Genomic DNA, 23,232 nt, shown 5'->3' with positions numbered 1-23,232 from the left:
AGTTTATGTTCCAAACCCGCCAACCCATGACACGTCAACCCGTGACCTGTATATTTAAATGGGTCGTGTTTGGGTTGGCATATTTTGACCCGCCAACCCGCCAACCCGCGACACGCCAACCCGAACACGACACGATTGTCAGGCCTAATTTTGTCCAAAAGTTAAACATATATTTTCAAAAGTATATTATATATATATATATATATATATATATATATATATATATATATATATATATATATATATATATATATATATATATTTTAAAAAAAAAGTACTAAATTTAAAACAAGAATAAATTACTTTGTTTTTCGATTCTTGATAAAAGGATAATACCCTAAACAATACCGATTGGAAAAAGGAATATATCCCAACAACCACTCAGAAAACTTGATCTAAAAATCAACTCTCTTCAGTCCGAAAACAGCACTCGCCTAAAATTGAAAATTCACAAAGAAGGTCAGAAATTCATCTTCATCTATGGAGCTAACACTAGATCAGTTGAAGCAGTACGATGGCACAGATCCATCAAACCCCATATACATCGGCGTGAAGGGTCGTATCTTTGATGTAAGCACCGCAAAGCCCTTCTATGGTCCTGGCGGCTCCTACGCAATGTTTGCCGGTAAAGATGCGAGCAGGGCCCTAGCCAAGATGAGCAAGAACGATGAGGATGTTATTGGATCTCTCCATGGGCTCACCGAAAAGGAGTTGGGAATTCTTGATGATTGGGAAAAGAAATTCGAAGCTAAGTACCCAATTGTTGGTTCTCTCGCTGCTTAATTAGATGATCGATTTTCTATACAGTTGACTGTTTGGCTTATCAAATTGCAACACTGTTGGTTTTAGTTGTGTATCTCTCGCATACTTTAAATAAAAACCATAGAAATATTATACAGTCACTGTGTGGAAATGAACCCTAAGTTATATGTGTAAGTGTGTCACTTGTAATGGGGTTGAATCGTTTGGCTTGAATAAGAGTTCTGTCTCAAATTATGTGTCTTCATTTTTCTGTTCCCTATAGATCGACTCTGATTGATAACATGGTGATTAATGTGAATATTAGTTGTTTCTATGCATAGATAGTAGGATAGTCAGAATTAACAAGGATTTTGCTTTGATGGATTTTAGGAGCTGAAAAATGCTTTTCCAATCGTGCCTTGTTGCTCTCTTAGCTATCATGACTCATGATTGTAAAGATCATAATTTGATTTCTTATGTTTGGCATCTGACTCATGTGTTTGGTGTTAAGATTAAAATCAATTATTGGTCAGATTTTGATTTGAGCTTGGTTAACAAGTTTCCTTCTATCTTGCCTATTTGGGTCTGTTGGGTTTACCAATCCCTCATATTCGGGTAAAAGTAAACTGCTTTTTGGAGGTTGGTTTTTGCCCCATTGTGAAGAACAATTACTTCAACTGTTAGATCATTTCCAAAAAGTTTTACGGGTTATTACATACAATGGAGCAGATTTTACATTTGGGAAAAAACATACCTCAATGATTGTGTTTTCATATTTACCTGCTTATTACCCCCTTTTTGTTTTTTTCTTTGAGCTTTATTGGTTGTATCTATCTGCTTACACCCCTTTCCCTGTTATGCACATTGGGGCCCGAATATCATATGCATAACAGCATAAGGTCATCTATCTTATCATCTATGGAGTTAGTATGTGAGGCTAGGGTGGTAGGAGTTTTCCATCATACTAGTGAGTGGGATACATGTTGAGTTGGTACATTTTAACTAGCTTTAAAAATAATTTAATAAGTATTTTTTAGGAAAGTGTTAATTATGTACTTTTTATGAAATAGGAGAGAAATTTCAAAAAAAATAAAATAATATATCAATAAAAGGTATTTTAGACTCTTAGTCATTTATCATTGCCCAATCTTGGGTATTGCAAGACAGAATCTTACGGGATATAGGAATCAACCAAATAGTCAATAAACCTCTTCACAAAGCTATAATCATAAGAAATTCAAAGCTTGATACAAGATTTTACCTTAAATTGCAAAGAACTCCACAATTTCCTTTACTGTTTTGCCTCTAAATGTTGTCTCTCTCTTTTTCTGCTGCCGATATGTAGGGTTTTTGGAAACGGTTTTTGTTTGAAATTTTAATGCTGAAATCCTCTTTAAATCAAAGTTTGGATGAACCTAACCCCATGTTATGTACGATCCGATTTCGCATGAGATAAGCATCTTTCAAACTTCAAACAAAAGCTGATCATTAAAAACTTGTTAAAAATAACCTTATGTTTGAATTTATCAAAAACGTACCACAAAGTTTGAATTTATCAAAATTTTGCACAAAATTTATCAAAAATGTTATTTACTCTATTTCTTATATTTTTTGCTACATAATTGTCATTAACTATTACAACCACAAATCAGCAATCTTGAAGGTTGCCTATTGAATTTAAGAGGATTCCTTATCTTTCAAATCGTCCGCACTAGACGATACTCAAACCCCTAAAAAAAGTTTCAGAATCGTCTTCTCTTAAACTCGAAATTCTTCCTTCTTAATCATCAAGCTTGAAGATTATTCATGGGTTAAATTCTCAAGCTTCATTGGTGCAAATCAAACACTTTTTTTTCTGCCCGCCAGATGTTCGATAAAATGTCTAAATGAGTTTTTCAAGTATTGCAGCCATTTTAGGACTCGAGAAGATGTAGAGTCTCTTCCCCATGTTGTTTTTCATTGTGCACTCCAACTTTTTGTTGGAGTGTCACATTTTACTTTGGATTTATGCTTTTCATTTCGAGCCTCTCCTTGAGGCTTTAATAAGATATGTTTGTGTGTTTATGGCGTCTTCTCATACATTTGCGAGCAGAACTTGGCCGTGTCCTTTTCGGGAGTTTCATTGTTGCCCGAACGGTGAAATAGGCGGTAAGGGGATTTCTCATATCAAGAGCTTGCACCTCCTTACGGATGAGCGTAAAGCTGTGTTGCGAGAGGCTATTTCTTTAGACCATGGATTGTTTACGTCAGTGGCAGAAACATTGAAGGAGTTTGGTCAATGGATATGTGGGGATTGTATGAGTCTACATGCCTTAAGTCGCTCATGTCGCCACTCAAATGGTCTTGTTAAATTTAATGGCGAGGTTGATGATATGAGCGGACATATTGTTGGTATTCAAAAGCTGCCACCCAATGAACTAGAGGTCGACCTCAATGAGGGGTTTGTGTTGGATGCTCAACCCCTTGATCGTGTGTTTAAGATACCTATCACCATAGTCAAAAGTATCCCTTATAACTATCGTATGACTTTCTCTCAGGCTTTGAAAGCATCCCTTTCCAAGGTGGCTGCTCATCCCAGGTCCGTTGAAGTGTGGGTTATATTGTTAATTCTTCCTAGGTGTACTCTTCAAGTGTTCAGGCCCAAGAATAGGCAAGAAAGTAGGTCCGGGTACAGGAAGTCCTTGCAGCATCGTAATATCTTAAACGCATTAGCTACTTGGGGTACAAAAGACGGGTGTAGCCAAGCTTGTTAAAAACTTGGTTGACAATGCAAGGCTGGAGCAATAAGGCAAAAAAGAAGAGTACATTCAGGAGGATAGAACACGAGGCGGTACTAACGTTAGACAATGTCTCCGTAAGGTTGCAGATGGGCATTTCACATCAGCAATGAAAGTATTATGCTCCTCGGGGGTTCCTCCATACGAGGATGATACCACGAAGGCATTGGAGAATAAGCATCCACACAAGCCGCCAAGATCCATGTCGAGTACCATATGTTCAGTACCTTCCCTTGTAGTGGATATTGACAATGTCCTTAGGGGCATTAAATCATTCCCTAAAGGAACCTCATGTGGGAGAGATAAGTTGAGAGTTCAACACATTTTAGATGCTCTTTGTGGAGAAGGTTCAACTATAGCCAAAGACCTCCTACGTGCTATTCCATGTGTGGTTAATCTATGGCTAGGGGGAAGTCGCCCTTCGAGTTTGGCAGAATTTGTTGCCTATGCTCCTCCTACACTGCTTTTAAAACCTGACTAGGGAATACGATCTATTGCAATAGGCACTATATGAAGATGTTTGGTTTCCAAGCTGGCTATGAAAGGTGTTGGTAAAGAAATTGCCAAGTATCTCAATGATTTTCAGTTCGGGTTCGGGGTGTCGGGTAGCGCTGAGGCCTGATTACATAGCGCCAACATAGTGTTGAGTGAGCGCCACAATGACGGGTCTCTTTCCATGCTTACGGTGGACTTCTCCAATGCCTTTGACCTTGTTGACATATCCACATTACTTCATGATGTCAGATTGAGATGCCCTTCTATATCCTTGTGGGTGGAATTCATATATGGTCAAGCATTAAGGTTGTATCTGATGGGTTTTAGACATTACAAAACAAACTTAAAACTCTTAAGTGTGCGTGCAACCTAAAACAAGGTCTATGTTTTCACTATTGAACCTATGACTATGAACTTCAAAATAAGAACCCTTGAAACCCTAGGTTATTTTTGAAAATCACATAAAAGGGTTTAGGATTACATACCTTATTGTTATTATAGCAAATAACAATGATCATTGTGTTGTTGAAGCTTTGGAAGCAAGCACCACAAGCGTCGTGCCTCTAATGGTTCAAACCCAAGCTAACAAGAAGGATATTGAGGAGAGAGGAGGGATGAGGTAAGAATTTCAACCAACCCAAGGCCAACCCAAGAGGAAGAAGAGATGGCCGAAAATCAAAGGCCTAGGGGTCTTTAAATAATGCAACCACGGTCCACGTAGGCGCCACGTCATTTTTGTCACACTTTAGCCAAAACTTGTCATTTGCATGGCGTGGGTTGCCACACTTGCCATGATATATATATATATATATATATATATATATATATATATATATATATATATATATATATATATATATATATATAGAAAATAAATATTGCAAACATATTATTTTTTTAAAAACTTAAATTCCATTGAAAAAAGATAGAAATTAAAAAAACATAGAAATTAAAAAAAAACCATAGAAATTCAAAAAAAAATCATAGAAATTAAAAACATCACAAGACCGCTAGAAATTCAGAAACATCACACTAAAAATTCAAACACACATCCTATTAAAAACTAGAAGACAAAGGCTTCAAATTTGACGTCATTTGGGGCTCTGCCTCACAATTTGTCAAAACTCAACAAACTTGAAATGTTTGTCAATTTCAACACGGTAAGCTTCAAGAGCATTCTCTAGCAAAATATTTTCGTTTTCACCATTTCCGGCATCGTGCATCACCCTACGAAACACAATGGTAAACCGAGTTGTGAATGCATGTGCGTTTCTCCGTTTGGTGTAGAATAGATTTTTTTCTTCGAGATTAACGAACTTGGCGGTTGTATATGTCGGCGATTTTACTCCAAAAAGTAGTCGAAGGGTTGTCATTGTGGTGTGGATCTTTTGCTACATCAATCCATGAACAAGCGAGTAAGTTCTCTTCTTCAATCGACCAAACAATAACCATTTTTAGTGATTAGGTGTAGAAAAGGATGGAAAAATAAGAAAGTTAAAAGAATAGAATTAATGAGATTTGAATGGGGTGAAGAGTGAATAAGGATGAAGTTATTTATAGTAGAAGATTGAGAGTTTAAAATTTGAAATTTTAAAAAAGAAACAGTTATATTTTTGAAATTGAGTATTTTTTTGGAAAGAATACAATTTTTGAAAAAAAAGGTTTGAATAATAAATGGGTAAAAAACAATCTCTCTCATCGGTGAACCATCACCGAGTTGTCGAACCGAGCTCGACATGACGAGGCCTCGACACGGTATTCACCGAGGTCACCGAGTTCGTAGCTGAGTCCACACTAGGGATGAGATTTAGAACCGGAAAACCGCACCGAAACCGAAATCGTTAGAATCGGTTCCGGGTTTAAAAATTGGCTTTATCCAGGTTCCAGGTAATCCGGGTTTGGTTCCATCGGGTCCTGGTAAACCGGGTCTAAAAACCGGAACCGGTGTTAGGATTCGGAACCACTTTTAGGGTCGGAACCGGTTTTTGTGAAACGTTTAAAATATGCATATCTCATTCGTTTCAACTCCGATTGACATGCGGTTTTTTTCAACGTGTAGTTTAGAGTTTGTACATGATTTTAGACTATAAATTTTCCATTTTTAGTTTTATATTCATTGACTTACAGTCCTCCAAAGTCGAGATATCAAAGCTAAAAGTTTTTAGTTTTTTAGTATTCTGTGAAAATTTTAAAACATGCATATCTAATTCGTTTGAAGTCGGATTGACATGTGGTTTTTTCCAACTTGTATTTTAGAGTTTGTGCATGAGTTTAGACTATAATTTTGTCATTTTTGGTTTAATATTCAATGATTTATAGTCCCCCGAAATCAGGATATCAAAACTGAAAATTTTCAACTTTTCAGCTATTTGTTTTTGTACTTTGTATTCTATGAAAATGTTAACACGTGCATATCTCATTCGTTTAAAGTCGGATTGACATGCGGTTTTTTCCAGAGTGTAGTTTAGAGTTTGTACATGATTTTAGACTATAATTTTATCAATTTTGGTTTCATATTCAATGAGTTACAGTCCCCCAAAGTCGGGATATCAATATGAAATTTTTTAAAGTTCAACCCACTAAGTAGTAAGTAATTACCAAAACATTCTGGTTTTTCCGGTTCTAAACCCACTTTATCCGGTTCCAACCTACTCACTTTGATGTTTCTAGGTTTTCCGGTTCTAGACCCACTTTACATGGTACCGTACCCAGAACCGAACCAGAATTGGTTCCTATATACCAGTCTGGTTGCCGGTTTTATAAAATCTCGTTAACCCGTTTCGGGTTTTCCAGGTCCGGGTCCATCCGGTCTGGATTTGGACCCACTTTCATCCCTAGTCCACATTCAAAGGTGTGACAATCACATGTAACGTTGACATAAAACCACTGGCCTAAAAAGTTGTGGCAATCATGTAATAGACAAAAAGGTGCGGCTAAGTGACCCCTCAAGCCTAGACAAAATGGATAAATTTGTAATTCTTTTTTAAAGGATGTTGTTATTATGACACCTTTATACACCTAATTTAAAAGTCAAATAGCTTTTTGTATTGGAAATATGGATTTTTGTAGTTGAGATTTACGTTTAACTGCCTAAGATTCAACAAAGAAACATATTTGGACAATTTACAATTTAGTTCCTTATAAAAAAACAAAATGACAACTTTAGCTTTTAAATCTTTTAAGTCAAACTAACATTTCAAACCCGACATATTGATAATAATTTTATACATTTCAACTTTTTTTTTTCTTTCAGGGTGAATTGTTTTTTTACCAATCATAAATTTCGATTAAGCAACCATTAACCATTTTTTGAAGAATGTGTCTTTAATAAGAATTAAATTGATTATATTGAAACTTGTTCATAATTAACCACTAACCACTTTGTTTAAAAAAAATTCTTAATTTATAAGACTGATAACACAAATTAACAGTGAACAAACCAAAATCAAGGTAAATAATCTATTCCAAATCTGAAATCAACTTTTGAAGTATTTATCATAATGCCGCCACCTTCACCGCCACCGGTGGTCCGACGGTGGTATACCGACGATGAGCGTGAGAGTGAAGAAGGGAGAGTTCTGTCGAGAATCGGAGGTTCCATCACCATGGTCAATACCTTTGTTCTTGTCAAGACCATATGCGATGGCAGCAACCATGGATTCGTTGAATTATTCCGTATGAAGGAATAATCGGAGGAGACGACGGAGGGAAAGAGACGACAGCAGTGGTCGACCTCGAAACCAGTGTTTTAAGATACAAAGAAAAGAGGAAGAACAGGAGGTTGATTCATGTGAAAGAGTCGAGTGAAAAAGAGAGACAAAAGAGGCGATGGATTTTGAGTGGTGGCTAACGAATTTTAAGGTTTTTGTTGTATTTATATGGTGTCTAGATTGGGTTTACATATGGGCTAACACATTTTTAGGGGGTGTTTGGATTAGCTTATTAGCTTATTGCTTATTAGCTTATTTGTGGTGGGAATAAGCAATAAGCATGGGAAGAGATGATTATTAAAATTAGCTTATTTAGCTTAATAAGCTGGATTTTATCCAAACACTCAAAGTTAGCTTATTGTGGGAATAAGCAATAAGCACCTCTTTTTTTCCTATCCAAACACCCCCTTAATAAAATGGGCACTTGGACTATCACGTTTTTTACACTAATATTTTTATAAAACATATTTATTTTTAAATTAGTATTATATATATATATATATATATATATATATATATATATATATATATATATATATAGTGCAGTGTTTAACAAAAAATATGGAAACCGAATGGAAATAATTCAAATGAAGGCGTTGAGAACATGACGGCAACTTCATCGTTTTCTACCACGCGGGTATTATATTTATCATGATATTAACATTTTTTTATCATTGTGTTACAATTTGTTAACAAAGTTTTTTTTTTTAAAAAAAAAATAGGTATTTGAGTCTCGTGATGAGTTGATGGAATGGGTGCAAAACATTGCATTCTCTATTGGTTATGTAATCGTGATGAGAAGATCAAAGACAGAAAATGGCGTGGTGTCTTATATCACACGTATTTGTGACCGAGGTCGTGAATACGAAAGCAAATCAACAATTAAAAATTCTAGAACCAAAAAAATCAATTGTAACTTTCAATTGGTAGGTTCGTATATCAAACAATATGACGGTTGGACCCTCATGGTGATATGTGATCTACATAATCATCCACCTGCAGAATATATGGAGGGACATGCTTTTGCTATGCGGTTGAAAGAACACAAGAAACAATTGGTGGCTGACTTGACAAATCAGAATGTTTCACCACATGACATACTCTCGATATTAAAGGAGTGCGACGAGAATAATGTTTCTACACTAAAAACCATATACAATGAGCGTCTCAAGATTCGCTCGTCCCGAAATTATGGAAAAACTCCAATGCAGGTTAGTATATCCAACAAGTAGTATTTTAAATTTAATTTATGTATTGAATTTTTATTAATTAACAGTATTTAAATGTAGGTTCTAATGGAAATTTTGAACGAGAAATATTTTGTTACGGAGTTCTCCGTAAACAGTATTTCAAATGAATTGGAAAATCTTTTCTTCATTCATCCACAATAGTTGAAGATATGGAAGGTATTTCCACACGTTTTGATTATAGATGCAACATCCAAGAGCAACAAATATGGTATGTCTTTTGTTCAGATTGTTGGCACAACTTCAACCAACAAGAAATTTAGCATAGCTTTTGCTTTTATAATTAATGAAAAGGAGGAGAACTATAATTGGGTGTTAACGTGTCTAAAGTCCACACTAGACAAGTGCATGCGCCCACGCGTTATTGCCACAAACATGGAATTGGCATTGATGAACGCATGTCAACAAGTTTTCCCCGGTGTCACTCAATTACTTTGTAGATGGCACATTACTGAAGATATTAGAAAGCGTTGGAGGAGTACATTCAAGATAGACACTGAGTGGAAATCCTTTCGTTTAATGTGGACTGTACTTGTTGACTCTCCAACATGGATAATGTACAATGAAAACTACAAAACACTCCAATCGATGTTGAGAAAATATCAAGGTACAAATCTTCTTATTTTCTAACTAATTATTTATGATTTTAGATTATTTTTATAGATAAATAACATTTATATAATTGCAGATGTTTTAAATTATCTGGATGAAGTTTGGTTAAACAAATACAAGGAAATGTTTGTCTTAGTCTGGATCGATCAACATCTCAACTTTGGACAACGAACTACAAATAGAGTTGAGAGTGCACATTCAAATCTAAAGAAGTACTTGGATGGCACAAATTCTTCTCTTGATAAATTTATTGGTTGTCTTGATCGATTTGTGAGGTCTCAACTTCCATCGATACATGATAGTCTTGAAAAGAATAGAATTGTTCGTAAACGGGAACACGACTTGCCATGTTTTAGATTATTGTGGGGTTCAGTGTCACATGAAGCTTTCGATAAACTAGTTGGGGAACTTTATTGGTTGAGTGAAAATCAAATTGACTCATCAAACTGTGGTTGTAAACTACAACATAATTGTGGCTTACCATGTGCTTGCATGTTATCAATTTACTTGAACTCGGGTGAGTATATTCAACAAATATTTTTTTAAATTTAATTAATATATTGAATTTTTATATATTAATGGTATTTTAATACAGGTGAGTATATTCCATTAGATTCGATAGATATATTCTGGAGAAAGCTTGATTTATCAGAGTCAAGTTCTGTAGCAAATGAGGATATTCATTGTGAGGATGATTTAGAAATGATTAAAGAAAAGTTCTATCAACAGTCAATAGCAGGAAAAAAAAGTATGATAAGAAAGCTAAGAGATATCTTCCTACCAAGTAAAACACGCATTAAGGAACCCGCAATTCAAAAAAATACTCGTGGACGACCAAACTTGAAGAAACAACAACAAAAACGAGTTGATTCTACAAATCAAGCTCCCAGAAGACGTAGCTATTCAACCACATCAAAATATGATGGATTGAATTCAACATGGATGAACAAGGAACCCGAAAGACATAGTTCATATGTAATCGTAATTCCAGACATGAATGAAGCAATTCTAGAATTTGATGAAGCAATTACAGACATGAATGAAGCAATTCCATACCTGAATGAAGCAATTCCAGACTCGAATGAAACAATTCCAGGCTTAAATAAATTTCTGGATTCGAAACAAGAGCCTCAGTCATGCTACATTCATCTATTAATGGATGAAATTCCACTCGTGTTTCATCCATACGTCTCACGTATACAAAATGTTGAGGGTGATGGACATTGCGGATTTCGAGCAATATATGTTTGTCTCGGGTATGGCGAAGATCAGTTGCTCTACGTTCGAAAACAAATGGTACACGAGTTACAGAGTGCATCCGATGCATACGCTATGGTTTTCATAGATGGAGTCCATGAACTGTGGACTTCATTGTATTTCTTTGGATCTCGTTCACCAAAGAAACATCGGATGCTTATGCCTGAAACGAGTATTCTGATTGCCAACATGTTTGGTGTGGTCCTTACTTTCTTAACCGAGCATGGTTCCCTAACTCTCTATCCTCTTTGAATGGTCCGGAATTTTTTTTTGTACCATCGGATTATTACGATTTCACTTGTACATGGTGATTATTATGTTATGGTACAACTAAAAGAAAATTGTCCGATGCCTACAATTTCGGCTTATTGGATCCGCCACATAGCCCCGTGTGCAGCTGGATGGGAAACGATGTTTATGTCACGTCTACAATTTTATAGACAGTTAAAACCTCATAATCGTGGATTTATAACTATAGAGGATTGTTAAATAATATTATTTGTGTATCGTATTTGAATATTTTTTAAATTAGATGATTATTGAATGATTAAAGTTTGTCTCACATTTTTGTGTTTATGTATTTATTTATTTTTAATTATTAGATAATATCATTTAAAATAAAAAGTTAATAAATATGATTATTTGGAAATAACAAACAATAATTATATAGTTATATAATAATTAGATTATAAATTTGATGAAAATGTTTAAACACTAGTAGTCCTGTAAGTATATACGTAAATTAATTAGAACAAACTTTATAAATATATTTATTAATAGTGTTTATTATTTTTATAGTATCATAAAACAAAAAGTTGTTCCAATAGAGAAAAAAAATACGTACATAAGATAAATATATATATATATATATATATATATATATATATATATATATATATATATATATATATATATATATTTGTTAATTTTTTGTTATAAAATATTATTTAAAATAAAAGATAACAAAAATAGTTATTTATGTTATAAAATATGATCAAATAACAAGATAAATTATAGAGTAAAGTAAGACATGAGAGTGAAGAGAACTTTCTAATACATATGAGTCATATTTATACAACCAAAATAAGATGAAAGATGAATGCACATTATGATGGTGCATTATTACACTCATAAAACACATTAAAATGATTGTTACTAATGCTAAGTAATGATAGAGAGTTATGGTAAAAATGAGAAGTTCAATATTTATTTACAAACTAATATTTCATAACAATTTAGAATAATAAATAATAATCATTGTTAAAAAGTCAAAAAATTATCTATTATGGGTTGTATAAATAGTATGAGATGTCTCTTTAGCAACCTTTAAATAATAGGCCTAATTACTAATCTAGCCAAATTAAGAAGGTAATTATCAATTTTTAGCCAAAAATTAGCAAATGGCCAAAAATAGCCCACGAAACCGTAGATTTCGAGATTCGCCTACTGTTTCGCCATTTCGTCTACTGTTTCGCGTTTTGTATAATTTTTTTTTTCATTTTTGACATTCAAAACCGTAGGTTTTTTAAAACCTACAGTTTCCTCTCGAAACCTACGGTTTCCCAAACCGTAGTCTACGATTTTCGCAAAAAAAGCTACAGCATCCCTTTTTTTTTAAAAAAAAAAAAATTTATACCACAACAAAATACATCCAATTCCTATTCTATTGATACCATTTAAAAAAAACGAAAAAAAAACGTCCGTACGGTTTCATATGAAACCTACGGTGTACAAGTCGACACTGCACAAACAGTGCATTGGGCACTTGTACACCGTAGGTTTCATATGAAACCTACGGTTTTATATTTTTTTTTTTCAAAGAAAAATTTATTCCCATAAACAAAACCTACTCCTAATCACAAACACGGTAAAATTTTTAAGAAAAGTAGACAAACCTGGTTGTTCTTCGGGTGTTCCATTGAGAGAAAAACGTAGCCAAACAAAAGAAAACAATAGAAAAATGACATAATCTGAAAAAAAAATTATTATATACTTTAGGCTAATGGGTCACGAAAAAGTAAACGGTCCCTTGAAACAGTAGTCCATTAGGAGAAAAGAGTAGTCAACGGGTGTTGACCGTAGTCAACCAAAAGTTGACTACTCTTTTGTGAGCTATTTTTGGCTATTTTTTGATAAGTAATTAGGAAAAATGGATAGTTTTGTATTTTTCCCTAAATAATAATAATAATAATAAAAGTGCGCGGGAAATTAGAAAATAGATACTTCTCTCATACTCTTCCATAAGACCTTAGCCACTATAGATCCTCTCGCTCCCCCCCCACCCCCCACTAACCTCTGTCATCATCAATGGCGCCGTCGAAGCGTAAAAATGACGGGAAAGCAGACATCGCTTCCAAAAATCTCAAGTCAACAAGAGCGACTCGAAGATCGACGCGCCAAGCGAGCCAAGGGGTTGCGAAGGTGGTGCTTGAGGCGGCGCCGAAGATCAAGAAGGCTAAGCTCAGCTCCATGGAGAAGCCTGATACAAAGGCTAAGCCCGGTTCCAAAGAGAAGCCACAACCAAAACCTAAAACAACAGAAGAAGCAGCAGCAGCAGAAGATCCACCGTCTAACGGCGTAAATGGTTCAAAGACGATCGTGATTGAGCACTGGTAAGTTTATCTTTCTTCTCTTCGATTTCCCCCTTTTAGTTACTTATTATTGTCCAGAATCAGGTTTGATGATACAAAAGAAGTAATACAGCAACCATTTTCGCTATTTGAAAACACAGAATGCAATTTTTCTTAATAGTCGGAAAAACGAAGTAAAACGAGATAACGGCGAAGGACTGAGAAACCCAAGACTATGGATTTCAAATCACAAGAAATGAATCAACTTTTAAAATGGGAATGGTTAGATTAGGGTTCTTTTTCCTGTTTGGCTGAGAGGTGTGCAATGGGGTTTCTTAACATAGTCTTTTGTACTCCAGCAAACAGTGCACTCAATTAAAAAAATGGGCTGCGAAGGTAAAGCTTGGTTTAGAGACTGCTGTATCTGGCATTAATGTGCTCGTCAACCCAGAAAAGGTATTCCTATTAACACCTGATTATTAAAGGTGAAAATGTAAGGTCTTTTATTGAAAAAACCCTCCTCTCTCTCTCTCTCTCTCTAATAACATGGGGAACTGATTTGATAGATTCTGTCCAGAGAGCTTAACAGAGATTTTGAAGAATTCTTATCTTCTTCATCAAAAGTAAGTACTTGCGATCATATTTTGGTTCTTTGTTTACATCATCATCCAGGACGAAGCATATAAAAACCTCATCGATCATATTTGGTGATGCCCATGTCAATGGTAAATCGTCACTAAGGTTCACTTGTTTTAGAAATAAATTTAAGGGGTTGGTGATTTTTTTTCCCTTTTCAGATGAAGCATATAAAAACCTCATCGATCCCATGTTCAATATCTGAGAGTAACAGTATCAGTAAAAGTGTCGATCTTGATTCCACTTCAGGGACAATGGATTGGCAGAAAGATTTGGTTAAAGCTATTCATGAGTTGGTTTCATTTTACGAATTAAGGTTCAGTCATGTTGTAAAATTGGAAGATAATCTGTTCAAAAGCAAGAAAACAGCTCAGATTTTTTTGCTCCAACAAGATCGAAAAAAAAGGCTACGTATGATCCAAGATATCATAGCAACCGAGATAACTGCTAATAAGCAATAGAAGGGGCAATTCTGTAAAAATGGTGTTGTTGGGGCATTTTGGGGGTGTTATCATTCAAACCTAAATCTCTATATAATGTGTATTTGAATCTGTTTCTCTGTGGTGATAATCGATCAGTTTTCAGTCTTTTTGAATTCTGAGTTATTGTAGCCTTCAACCTTGGATTGAACTGCTTATAATATTCATTAGCCTCTACATTCATCAACCCTTAATATTCATTAAGAGCTTAGTTCAGCAACCTTAATATCCATTACATATTCAGTTACTATTCATCATGAACCCATTTATGTACATTAGATACTCAGTTACATTCTTCATGACCAATTCAAAGCTTATGAAATTCATGTGTTACATTCCTGTATAATGCCTTTTTTTTGCCTTAATAAGAAAAAAAAAATCAAAAGAAAAATGTTGTAATTGAAAGAAATGAAAGTAGGATGCCATATCAAACAAATAAATGGAAAGTGTGTTGCTATTTCTTGAATTTGGATTTTAGAATATAGTTTTATAAACATCTTTGTATGTTAAGGTCTTTTAAATCTTACTCGTGGGCATGAAAGTTTAAAAGCAAAGAGATAAGTGTGTGATGGGATAAAGTGATGGAACAAGTAAGTTAAGAAAGAAAAAGTTTTTCGATGATTATGACTATCTGTCTATCTCCATTATCACTGCATATTGTTTGGAGAAAAAATGTTCAAAGAAACTGTTTTTTTGAAGTGACTAGAAATTTACTCCATTATCTCAAATTTTAAACAAATTATTATATGAATTAAGATAACTACTCAAATATTCATTTTTAAACATTGTCCTTCATCGCATTTCTTATAACCCCACAAACGTAGAAAGCACATTGCTATTCTTGTGGCAAATCACAAAACAGGTTACATTCAATAAAAATAACCGGAAAACAGGCATCTATAGTCCGGTTCTTGTTCATAAAATCTAGCAAAATCGGTTCCGGTTCCAAACCGGTTCAAAAAGCCCATCCCTATTACCAATTCAACAATTTCCAATTTCAAAATATGGTTACAAATAGTTCAAACTAAATTTAAATTCGATTTAAACCAACCAATTTACAGTTCGGTTTAGAACATTTTATTATGCGAATTGATAAAACTATAAAAATATTAATATAGTCATATATCTATTTACTTTTTAATTTTTTGGAAAAGCTTATAGTTGTGCTCATTACTCAATTTGTAAATCTACATCCTTCATCAAGAACGAGTATTAAACCCTCAATCTTTGGTTGGGCTGTACTATTTGACAACGCTTGAACCGAAAGCACTCTAGAACCAACGATTATGGGGCCGGAACAGATGTAACTAGTTCCAATTTCGATTCCTAAAGTATGCAACCGATTATCACCAATTTCAGTTCTCATTTTTTTGTAACTGTTACCCACGAGATACATGCTGAATTGATGTTTTTCTAATATATATATATATATATATATATATATATATATATATATATATATATATATATATATATATACACACTTAAGAATATTTTAAAAACAATCGAATCAAATAACTTTAAGACGCTTCTTCAAGTTATATCCCAAGGCAATGTATTAGGTCGGAGGGCGTGGTGTCACACTCCCTCATGAAACCGCAGTGTCATGTAGGCGTCACGTCACCATTTACCACAAAAATGTGGTTTCATACCACACACAAGGAGTGGTGCCACACTTTGGCTTTTTTTTTTTGTTTAATAAATAATTGGGATTTATAAGTCAAGGGTGGATTGTGTCATTTCTGAAACTAATTATGTAGAGAGAAGTTAAGCAAGATTTTTTTCTAGTTCGTAGACCAAACTCCAGGGACCTATTATGCCAAATTCAGAAAATAGGATGTCTTCTTTCTCGCAGCTCCTGCTGCCTGATTTCCTCCATTGTTAACAAACCCAGACTCGAATTTTTGAAAGTATTTCAATTCCTAGCCTCAAGTAGCTTCCCTTTCGTATCTTAAAAACCTTATATATAGTTAGTTAAAAAAAAGTTTGAAAAACGAGCATTTGGAACGGCAGCCAATCACAAACCATTGCTTCCTTCCATTGCCGCACTGCGGCCTTAGCCACACCTTTACCGCACCGGAGGGGCGGTGTTCGGCTGCCACGGTGGCAAAACTGCAGTCTGAAACCGCACCACTCCCTCCGGTTAATCCATCACACGACAAGAATATATGATACGGAAAAAATTGGAAGAAAACTAAAATTGGAATTTATGTTTATGTGTATTGTAAAGAAAAAATGACTATCATGTCGAGCTCAAAAATTAACGAAATTTACACGATATTGACATAACGTTGTCGTGTCTTCTAAGGGCCTGTTTGTTATAGCTTCCGATTGAATCCAAATATTGACTCGGTCCAAAAAAATCATTTAGCATGTTTGTTATTCATTAAAAATCTTGGACTCGGTCAACAAGTGAGGACTCGGTCCATTGATTTTTCCTAACTCGGTCCACAACTAAAATACCAAGGACTGGGAACAAATTCCAAGATGCCCGTTTTGCCCTACCCATCTCAACGCAAGACGAGTGAATAGAAGACGCACAACTCCGCCTCCGTCTTCTTCTTTCTTCTTTCAGGTGTGATGTTTTTTCTTTTTCCATACTATTTTGCAATCGTTTTTTTCTTTCTCCACAACTTTCAATCGTTTTTTACTTCTGATTTGCTTTCATTCATCTTTTTCAATGATATTTTCATACCGGTGCATCATCAAAATAGTCACAGAGTATGCTTTCTTTGTCCGTCTTTGGATTGCCTTTGGCACAAATATCATTATTCCCCTCGTTGCAATGAGAGTGGATTTCAAATATATGTAACATAAAAAATGGTGATATAGATAAACATTGTGAGGGTGATTATGTAAAGATTGAACAAGATTGGTGTTATTAGTACTTGTTTTGTAACAGTGATCAATAAATATCACTAAAAAACAATGACGTGAAAGATCAATATAAAGCAATTGAAAACACGATTATAAAAGAAAATGTTACATGTAGATTTTTTGGTTTTCATATATATAGTAATGATTTAATATTGTTTTAGATCAATTAATTATCTAAATTGTTTTTTTTATATCTATGTGCCGAGTAAAAAATGTAATGTTGTAAATTAAATGGTAAATCATAACAGAATTATTATAGAAAATGTTGTTTGAGGGTAATATAGTCATTTTGCATAGTCAATCAGATGCAAAATCAAACATCAAATTTCAGTCAGAAGTTAACTCAGTCATAACTTCTAACCCAATCAACTTTTAACTCAGTTAGCTTTAACTGAGTTAGCAACTATCAAACGACCCATAAATTAACTATGAGTTAAATAAAATAAAGACTATTTTATTTAATGTTTCACATGTTTTATGTATTATCTTGTTTATTTGATAAATGTAAAAGGTACTTCCGGTTCTATTTCTAAAAAAATTTGATAAAATAACAAAAAAGATCTTTATGGTTGCAAATTAATTTGGCTAATGTCCAAATTTCGTAATATATATATATATATATATATATATATATATATATATATATAGAGAGAGAGAGAGAGAGAGAGAGAGCTAGAGAGAGAGAGGAATGATCATTTGAGAACTCAAAGTTTCCCGAGAACCCGAGAACTAAAAGTGGAACGTTAGATCAAAAAAAAGAAGGGTCGAGATGCAAGGTGGCGTTTTAGTAAAAAAAGTTGGAAAAATAAGAACGATGGGTATCTCAATTAATTGAACTAGGGGTATTATAGGAAATACAAATATACCTAAATCATATCAGAAATTTAATATCTGATAAAAAAATCATCTATTTCTCTTTCCTCCCCTTTTTCCTCTCTCGCTCAAACATTCGATCCATCAAGATCTGTATGATTTCCCGTCGTGACGTCTGCTTCTTCTTTCCCTCTCTCGGCAGTGATCGTCGGATCTATAGGGTTGTAGATCGATCAGTTATGGTGAACGATTTCGTGTCTTTACTTCTCTCCAGTTACCAATACGAATAACCGTCGGTACATATCTCCTATTGATGAAATTATCAGGCATACTCGTTAGAATCCGCCATTGAGGTTTCCTCTCGATTCCTTTCATGAATTCACATTTTGTTTGTGTATAATTTGTAGTTTAATGATTGCGATTTTTTCACATTGTTCGAATCTGGAAAACTTTGTGATTGAAATCACTGATTGTGCATTTAATCGAATGATGCTCAAATTTAGGGACGATTAGCGTTTAGAGTGATGTCATAGTTCTAGTTTACACCAATTTTCTGTAAACACATGATCTGCTAGAATCATTCCTACAGGTAAATTTCATGATTTCAATTACCTTCATAATTCGTTAAATGATTTTCGTTCTGCTTCTGATTATCTTTTCGTTCTTGTTTAGATCTGTTTTTTGATATAACTCGTTTGAAATCGGTGAAATTGGCATAATGATGATGAAAGTTTATTTGACAATGTCTTCTGAAGCATAAATTATGCGAAGTGATTGAACAATTAACCTCCTACTCATTCTGAATATCATTTTCGTCATTTTTTGTACTATTAATTCTTTCGAATGATTTCTGTACGCTTTTAAGTATGTGTTGATGATTAGTTTCTTGAACATGAATTGAATTATTATGTTGTGATTTTTAAGAATGAGGTGAAACAGAGGTTAAAAAGTGGCAATGGTGATGAACACAATCTCTCTCATATCATTACAACTATGAGGGATAACCTGTGATTATTTTTCAAGCACTTTTGAGCCACTATTTTGTTTTAAATCTTAAATTTTTGTTGCATTTTTTCTTCAACCTACCCTATTGAAAATAAAAATAACACTTTTTTTTATATAAAAATAGCATTTTCTTTTTTATTGATTTTAGTATTTGGTCATTGTATTTGTAAAATTTTGGTCATACTGCCTAAGAATTTACTGCAAAAAAAGTGTTTATTTTATAAGTTTTCCAGGCTATTATATAGTATTATATTTCTAATTTTTAATTTCTTCAATTATTTATTACCAATTTGAACCGAAATTTATCATCTAGGCTTTCTGTTATTGAATCTTGGGGTTGTTTGGATATGCGTTCAAACCTGAATTTCTAATTATTTAGGGTTTCAGCATGATTTTATGATTTAGGTCAAAATTATCAGAAATGGACATTCTTTAATCATTATTGAAGATCCGATTCTGGTTCATCTTCAAGTGGCAACTTTTTATATTAATTTCATTCTTATTTCTTAAGTCATAAACAACATTTTCAGTAGTTTTGTAATATTTATTTGATGATGTTGATATTATGCAGATTCTGAGAAGGATAGTTCATCTGAAGATGGATTGGATGCATATGCAGATGCAGGTAATTCACAGCAGGTCATTCACCTACAAGTTGAATGTCATAAATTAAGGTAAGCCAAACACGTATTGGCTAATAAATTATGTGGGATGCACATGCTTTTGTGTCAAATGGTAATATATTGCTATTTCCCACTGTTTTATAACCTTGGTTCCTAATATAGGCTCATTTTGACTTTTGTTGTTGCTGTAATATTGTTATTTGAAGCCTTATTCATATAAGTCGTTTGAAGGTTATTCTTGATATTCTGGAAATGCTAAAAAAAGCCTGATGTCAATGCAATGGTTCATTAATTTGGATTCAAGGTGTGTAGTCTCAATTAATTTCATATTTCTTAGTTTTTTTAATGATTTTTATGAACAAGTTTTATGTTCTCCTACAGCTTCTTTATGAATTGTATGTGGATCCCCTCACATTAATTTGGATTCCAGGTGTGTAGTCTCAATTATTATCTTTTTTGTAGTATATAATATCTATTGTATTAATTTGGATGTGATTCATATATTTACATGTGAATTACATGTGATTCACATGTAAATCATATGTGATTCACATGTAAATCACATGTGATTCACATATTAATCACATGTAAATCATATATGAATAATATGTGATTCACATGTAAATTACAAGTGAATTACATATGAATTACGTATATATGTACATATTCATATGTTAACCACATGAAAATCACATGTAATTCACATATGAATTACATTCGATTCACATGTAAATCACATATAATTCACATATGAATTACATGTGATTCATATGTAAATCACATATGAATTACATGTAATTCATATGTAATTCACATATAAATTACATTCGATTCACATGTAAATCATATATAATTAACATATAAATTACATGTGATTCACATGTAAATCACATATGAATTACATGCGATTCACATGTAAATCACATATGAATTACATGCGATTCATATGTAATTCACATATGAATTACATATGATTCACATGTAATTCACATATAAATCACATGTGATTCACATGTAAATCATATGTGATTCACATGTGAATCGCATTTGATTCACATGTAATTCACATGTGATTCACATATAAATCACATGTGATTTACATATGATGTCATATGTAAATGTGATTCATATGTGAATTGCATGTGATTCATATGTTAATCACATGAAAATCACATATGTATTTTTGTGAGTGCTTTCGCATCAATAAATTTTTTTTTTAATTTTCTTGTAGATTTGGAAGAAATTATGGTGAATATTGAAGAGGTGAAAAATGATAAATTGAAGAAAATAAGGAAATATTGACACGAAGACATGAAAACGCTTTGAAATTTATAACATTTTTTATTTTTTATATTTTATTTTGTATCGAATAAAATATTTGTACTATTATGTTTATAGATTAATTAATAAATATGAGATTTGTTGTGATTTACTTACGAATATTATAGTATAAGAAATGTACATATGTGCATTTGAAAAAATATGCACATATGTACATAAAAATTGGCTTTCTTTTAAAAAAAATGCAGGTTTTTTAAAAAAGATTGGAGTTTTTTTTTTTAAATACAGTTTTTTCTGAAAAAAAATGTAACTTTCTTTGAAAAAAACTGTAGTTTTTTTATTTAAAAATGCAGTTTTTTTTTTAAAATGCAATTTTTTTTAAAAAAAATTGCAGTTTTTTTAAAAAAAATAATTTTTCAATTTTTTTTCCAAATTTCATGTTTTCTATAAAAAATTAAAAAATCTGCATTTAAAAAAAACGAAAAATACTATTTTTAAAAAAATATGAAAATTTGATTTATGATGTAAATTTTTAGACATTTATATTAATATGTTAAATAACACAAAAAATTAAACATTAAATGAGATTGGTAAGATGACGATCATGTCCTAATGAATTACTTTTGATCCAACGCTCCACTTTTAGTTCTCGGGTTCTCGGGAAACTATGAGTTCTCAACCGATCTCAACCCTATATATATATATATATATATATATATATATATATATATATATATATATATATATATATATATATATATATATATATATATATATATAGAAAGAGAGAGAGATCGGTTGAAAACTCATACTTTCCCGAGAACCCGAGAACTAAAAGTGGAGCGTTGGATTAAAACTAATTCATTAAAGGCATGATCGTCACCATACCAATCCAACTTAATTTTTTGTCTTATTGCAAATATTAATAAAAAACTCTCAAATTAACATTGTAAAACAAAATTTTGGATTTTTTTATATAAAAATAATAATTTTCGTTTTTTTTTAAATTGCAGATTTTTTAATATTTTTGGAAAGCATAAATTTTAAAAAAATTTGAAATTTTCTGCAATTTTTTTTTTAAAAATACCGCATTTAAAAAACTGCATTTTTTCAAAAAAACTGCATTTTTTTCTAAATATTGCAATTTTTTCTAAAAAAGTGCAACTTTTTCAAGAAAAATTGCAAATTTTTTTAAAAAAATGTGTATTTTTTTAAAAAATATAAATTTTAAAAAATCAGTAAATTTATAAATAAAAAAAACTAAAATATTTAAAAAATACTATATTTTTTGTTAACAAAAAAAATCAACAGTTTAGGTGCATATATGCATATTTTTTTTCAAATGAATATATGCATGTTTCTTATACTATAATATTCGTAAGTAAATCATAAAAAATCTCATTTTTATTAATCATTCTATAAACATAATAGTACAAGTATTTTATTCGATACAAAATAAAAAATAAAAAATGCTACGAATATTCACATTGTTATCATTTCTTTATATCAAGATTTTCATATTTTCTTCAATTTATTACTTTTCACCTCTTCAATATTTTCCATAAATTCTTCAAAATCTACAAGAAAATTAAAAAATTTGATTAATGCAAGAACACTCACAAAAATGCACATGTAATTTACATCTGAATTACATGTGATTAATATGTGAATTACATATGAATTGCATATAATTCATATGTGATTCACTTGTGAATCACATGTAATTTATATGTGATTCACTTGTGAATCACATGTAATTCATATGTGATTCAGTTGTAAATCACATGTAATTCATATACACAAGTAATTCTTATGTGATTCACTTGTGAATCATATGTAATTCATATGTGATTCACTTGTGATTTACATGTGAATTACATGTAATTAATAATTTGAAATACTTGTGATTTACATGTGAATCACATATAATTCATATGTGATTCAGTTGTGAATCACATGTAATTCATATGTGATTCACTTTTGAATCACATCTTATTCATATGTTATTAACTTGTTATTTACATATGAATCACATGTAATTGATATGTGATTCACTTGTGATTTAATGTGAATCATATGTGAATTACATATGATTTACATGTAATTCAT

The 23,232-nt window shown here is 32.4% G+C and overlaps 3 protein-coding genes, 1 long non-coding RNA gene and 1 other non-coding gene across 7 annotated transcripts; all 5 read left to right on the top strand.

Annotated features, from left to right (window-relative positions):
* Positions 1 to 342: 342 nt before the first annotated feature.
* On the top strand, positions 343 to 1,006 carry MAPR2 (membrane-associated progesterone binding protein 2). The gene has a single exon (XM_079084384.1). It carries the CDS (start codon positions 481 to 483, stop codon positions 781 to 783), a length of 303 nt encoding a protein of 100 aa, XP_078940510.1. The 5' UTR covers positions 343 to 480; the 3' UTR covers positions 784 to 1,006.
* A 7,321-nt stretch (positions 1,007 to 8,327) lies between these two features.
* LOC145163483 (uncharacterized) lies at positions 8,328 to 11,091 on the top strand. Its single transcript, XM_079082319.1, has 7 exons — positions 8,328 to 8,360; positions 8,446 to 8,563; positions 8,654 to 8,934; positions 9,013 to 9,067; positions 9,155 to 9,577; positions 9,659 to 10,099; positions 10,178 to 11,091. The coding sequence occupies exons 1-7, from the start codon at positions 8,328 to 8,330 to the stop codon at positions 11,089 to 11,091; spliced, it is 2,265 nt and encodes a 754-aa protein (XP_078938445.1).
* A 2,028-nt stretch (positions 11,092 to 13,119) lies between these two features.
* On the top strand, positions 13,120 to 14,640 carry LOC145162307 (uncharacterized). Its single transcript, XM_079081490.1, has 4 exons — positions 13,120 to 13,451; positions 13,769 to 13,865; positions 13,976 to 14,032; positions 14,207 to 14,640. The coding sequence occupies exons 1-4, from the start codon at positions 13,147 to 13,149 to the stop codon at positions 14,504 to 14,506; spliced, it is 759 nt and encodes a 252-aa protein (XP_078937616.1). The 5' UTR covers positions 13,120 to 13,146; the 3' UTR covers positions 14,507 to 14,640.
* Positions 14,641 to 18,296: 3,656 nt separating this feature from the next.
* LOC145165621 (uncharacterized) lies at positions 18,297 to 21,274 on the top strand. Of its 3 annotated transcripts, none has more exons than XR_013740147.1 (5): positions 18,297 to 18,567; positions 19,791 to 19,893; positions 20,074 to 20,146; positions 20,224 to 20,272; positions 21,074 to 21,274. It is a non-coding gene; the product is annotated as an uncharacterized LOC145165621 (long non-coding RNA). The 3 variants fall into 3 exon arrangements; XR_013740146.1 differs by having other exon boundaries at positions 20,049 to 20,146; XR_013740145.1 differs by having other exon boundaries at positions 19,791 to 20,146.
* Positions 18,925 to 19,017, top strand: LOC145168112 (small nucleolar RNA Z105). The gene has a single exon (XR_013741699.1). It is a non-coding gene; the product is annotated as a small nucleolar RNA Z105 (small nucleolar RNA).
* Positions 21,275 to 23,232: the final 1,958 nt, after the last annotated feature.

The sequence above is a fragment of the Lactuca virosa genome, chromosome 3 (assembly GCF_052849685.1).
Source record: "Lactuca virosa cultivar CGN04683 chromosome 3, Lactuca_virosa_CGN04683_v6, whole genome shotgun sequence".
In the NCBI taxonomy this organism is placed as follows: domain Eukaryota; kingdom Viridiplantae; phylum Streptophyta; class Magnoliopsida; order Asterales; family Asteraceae; genus Lactuca; species Lactuca virosa.
Note: the sequence above shows the minus strand (reverse complement) of the source record. Positions and strands in the feature narration are given on the sequence as shown.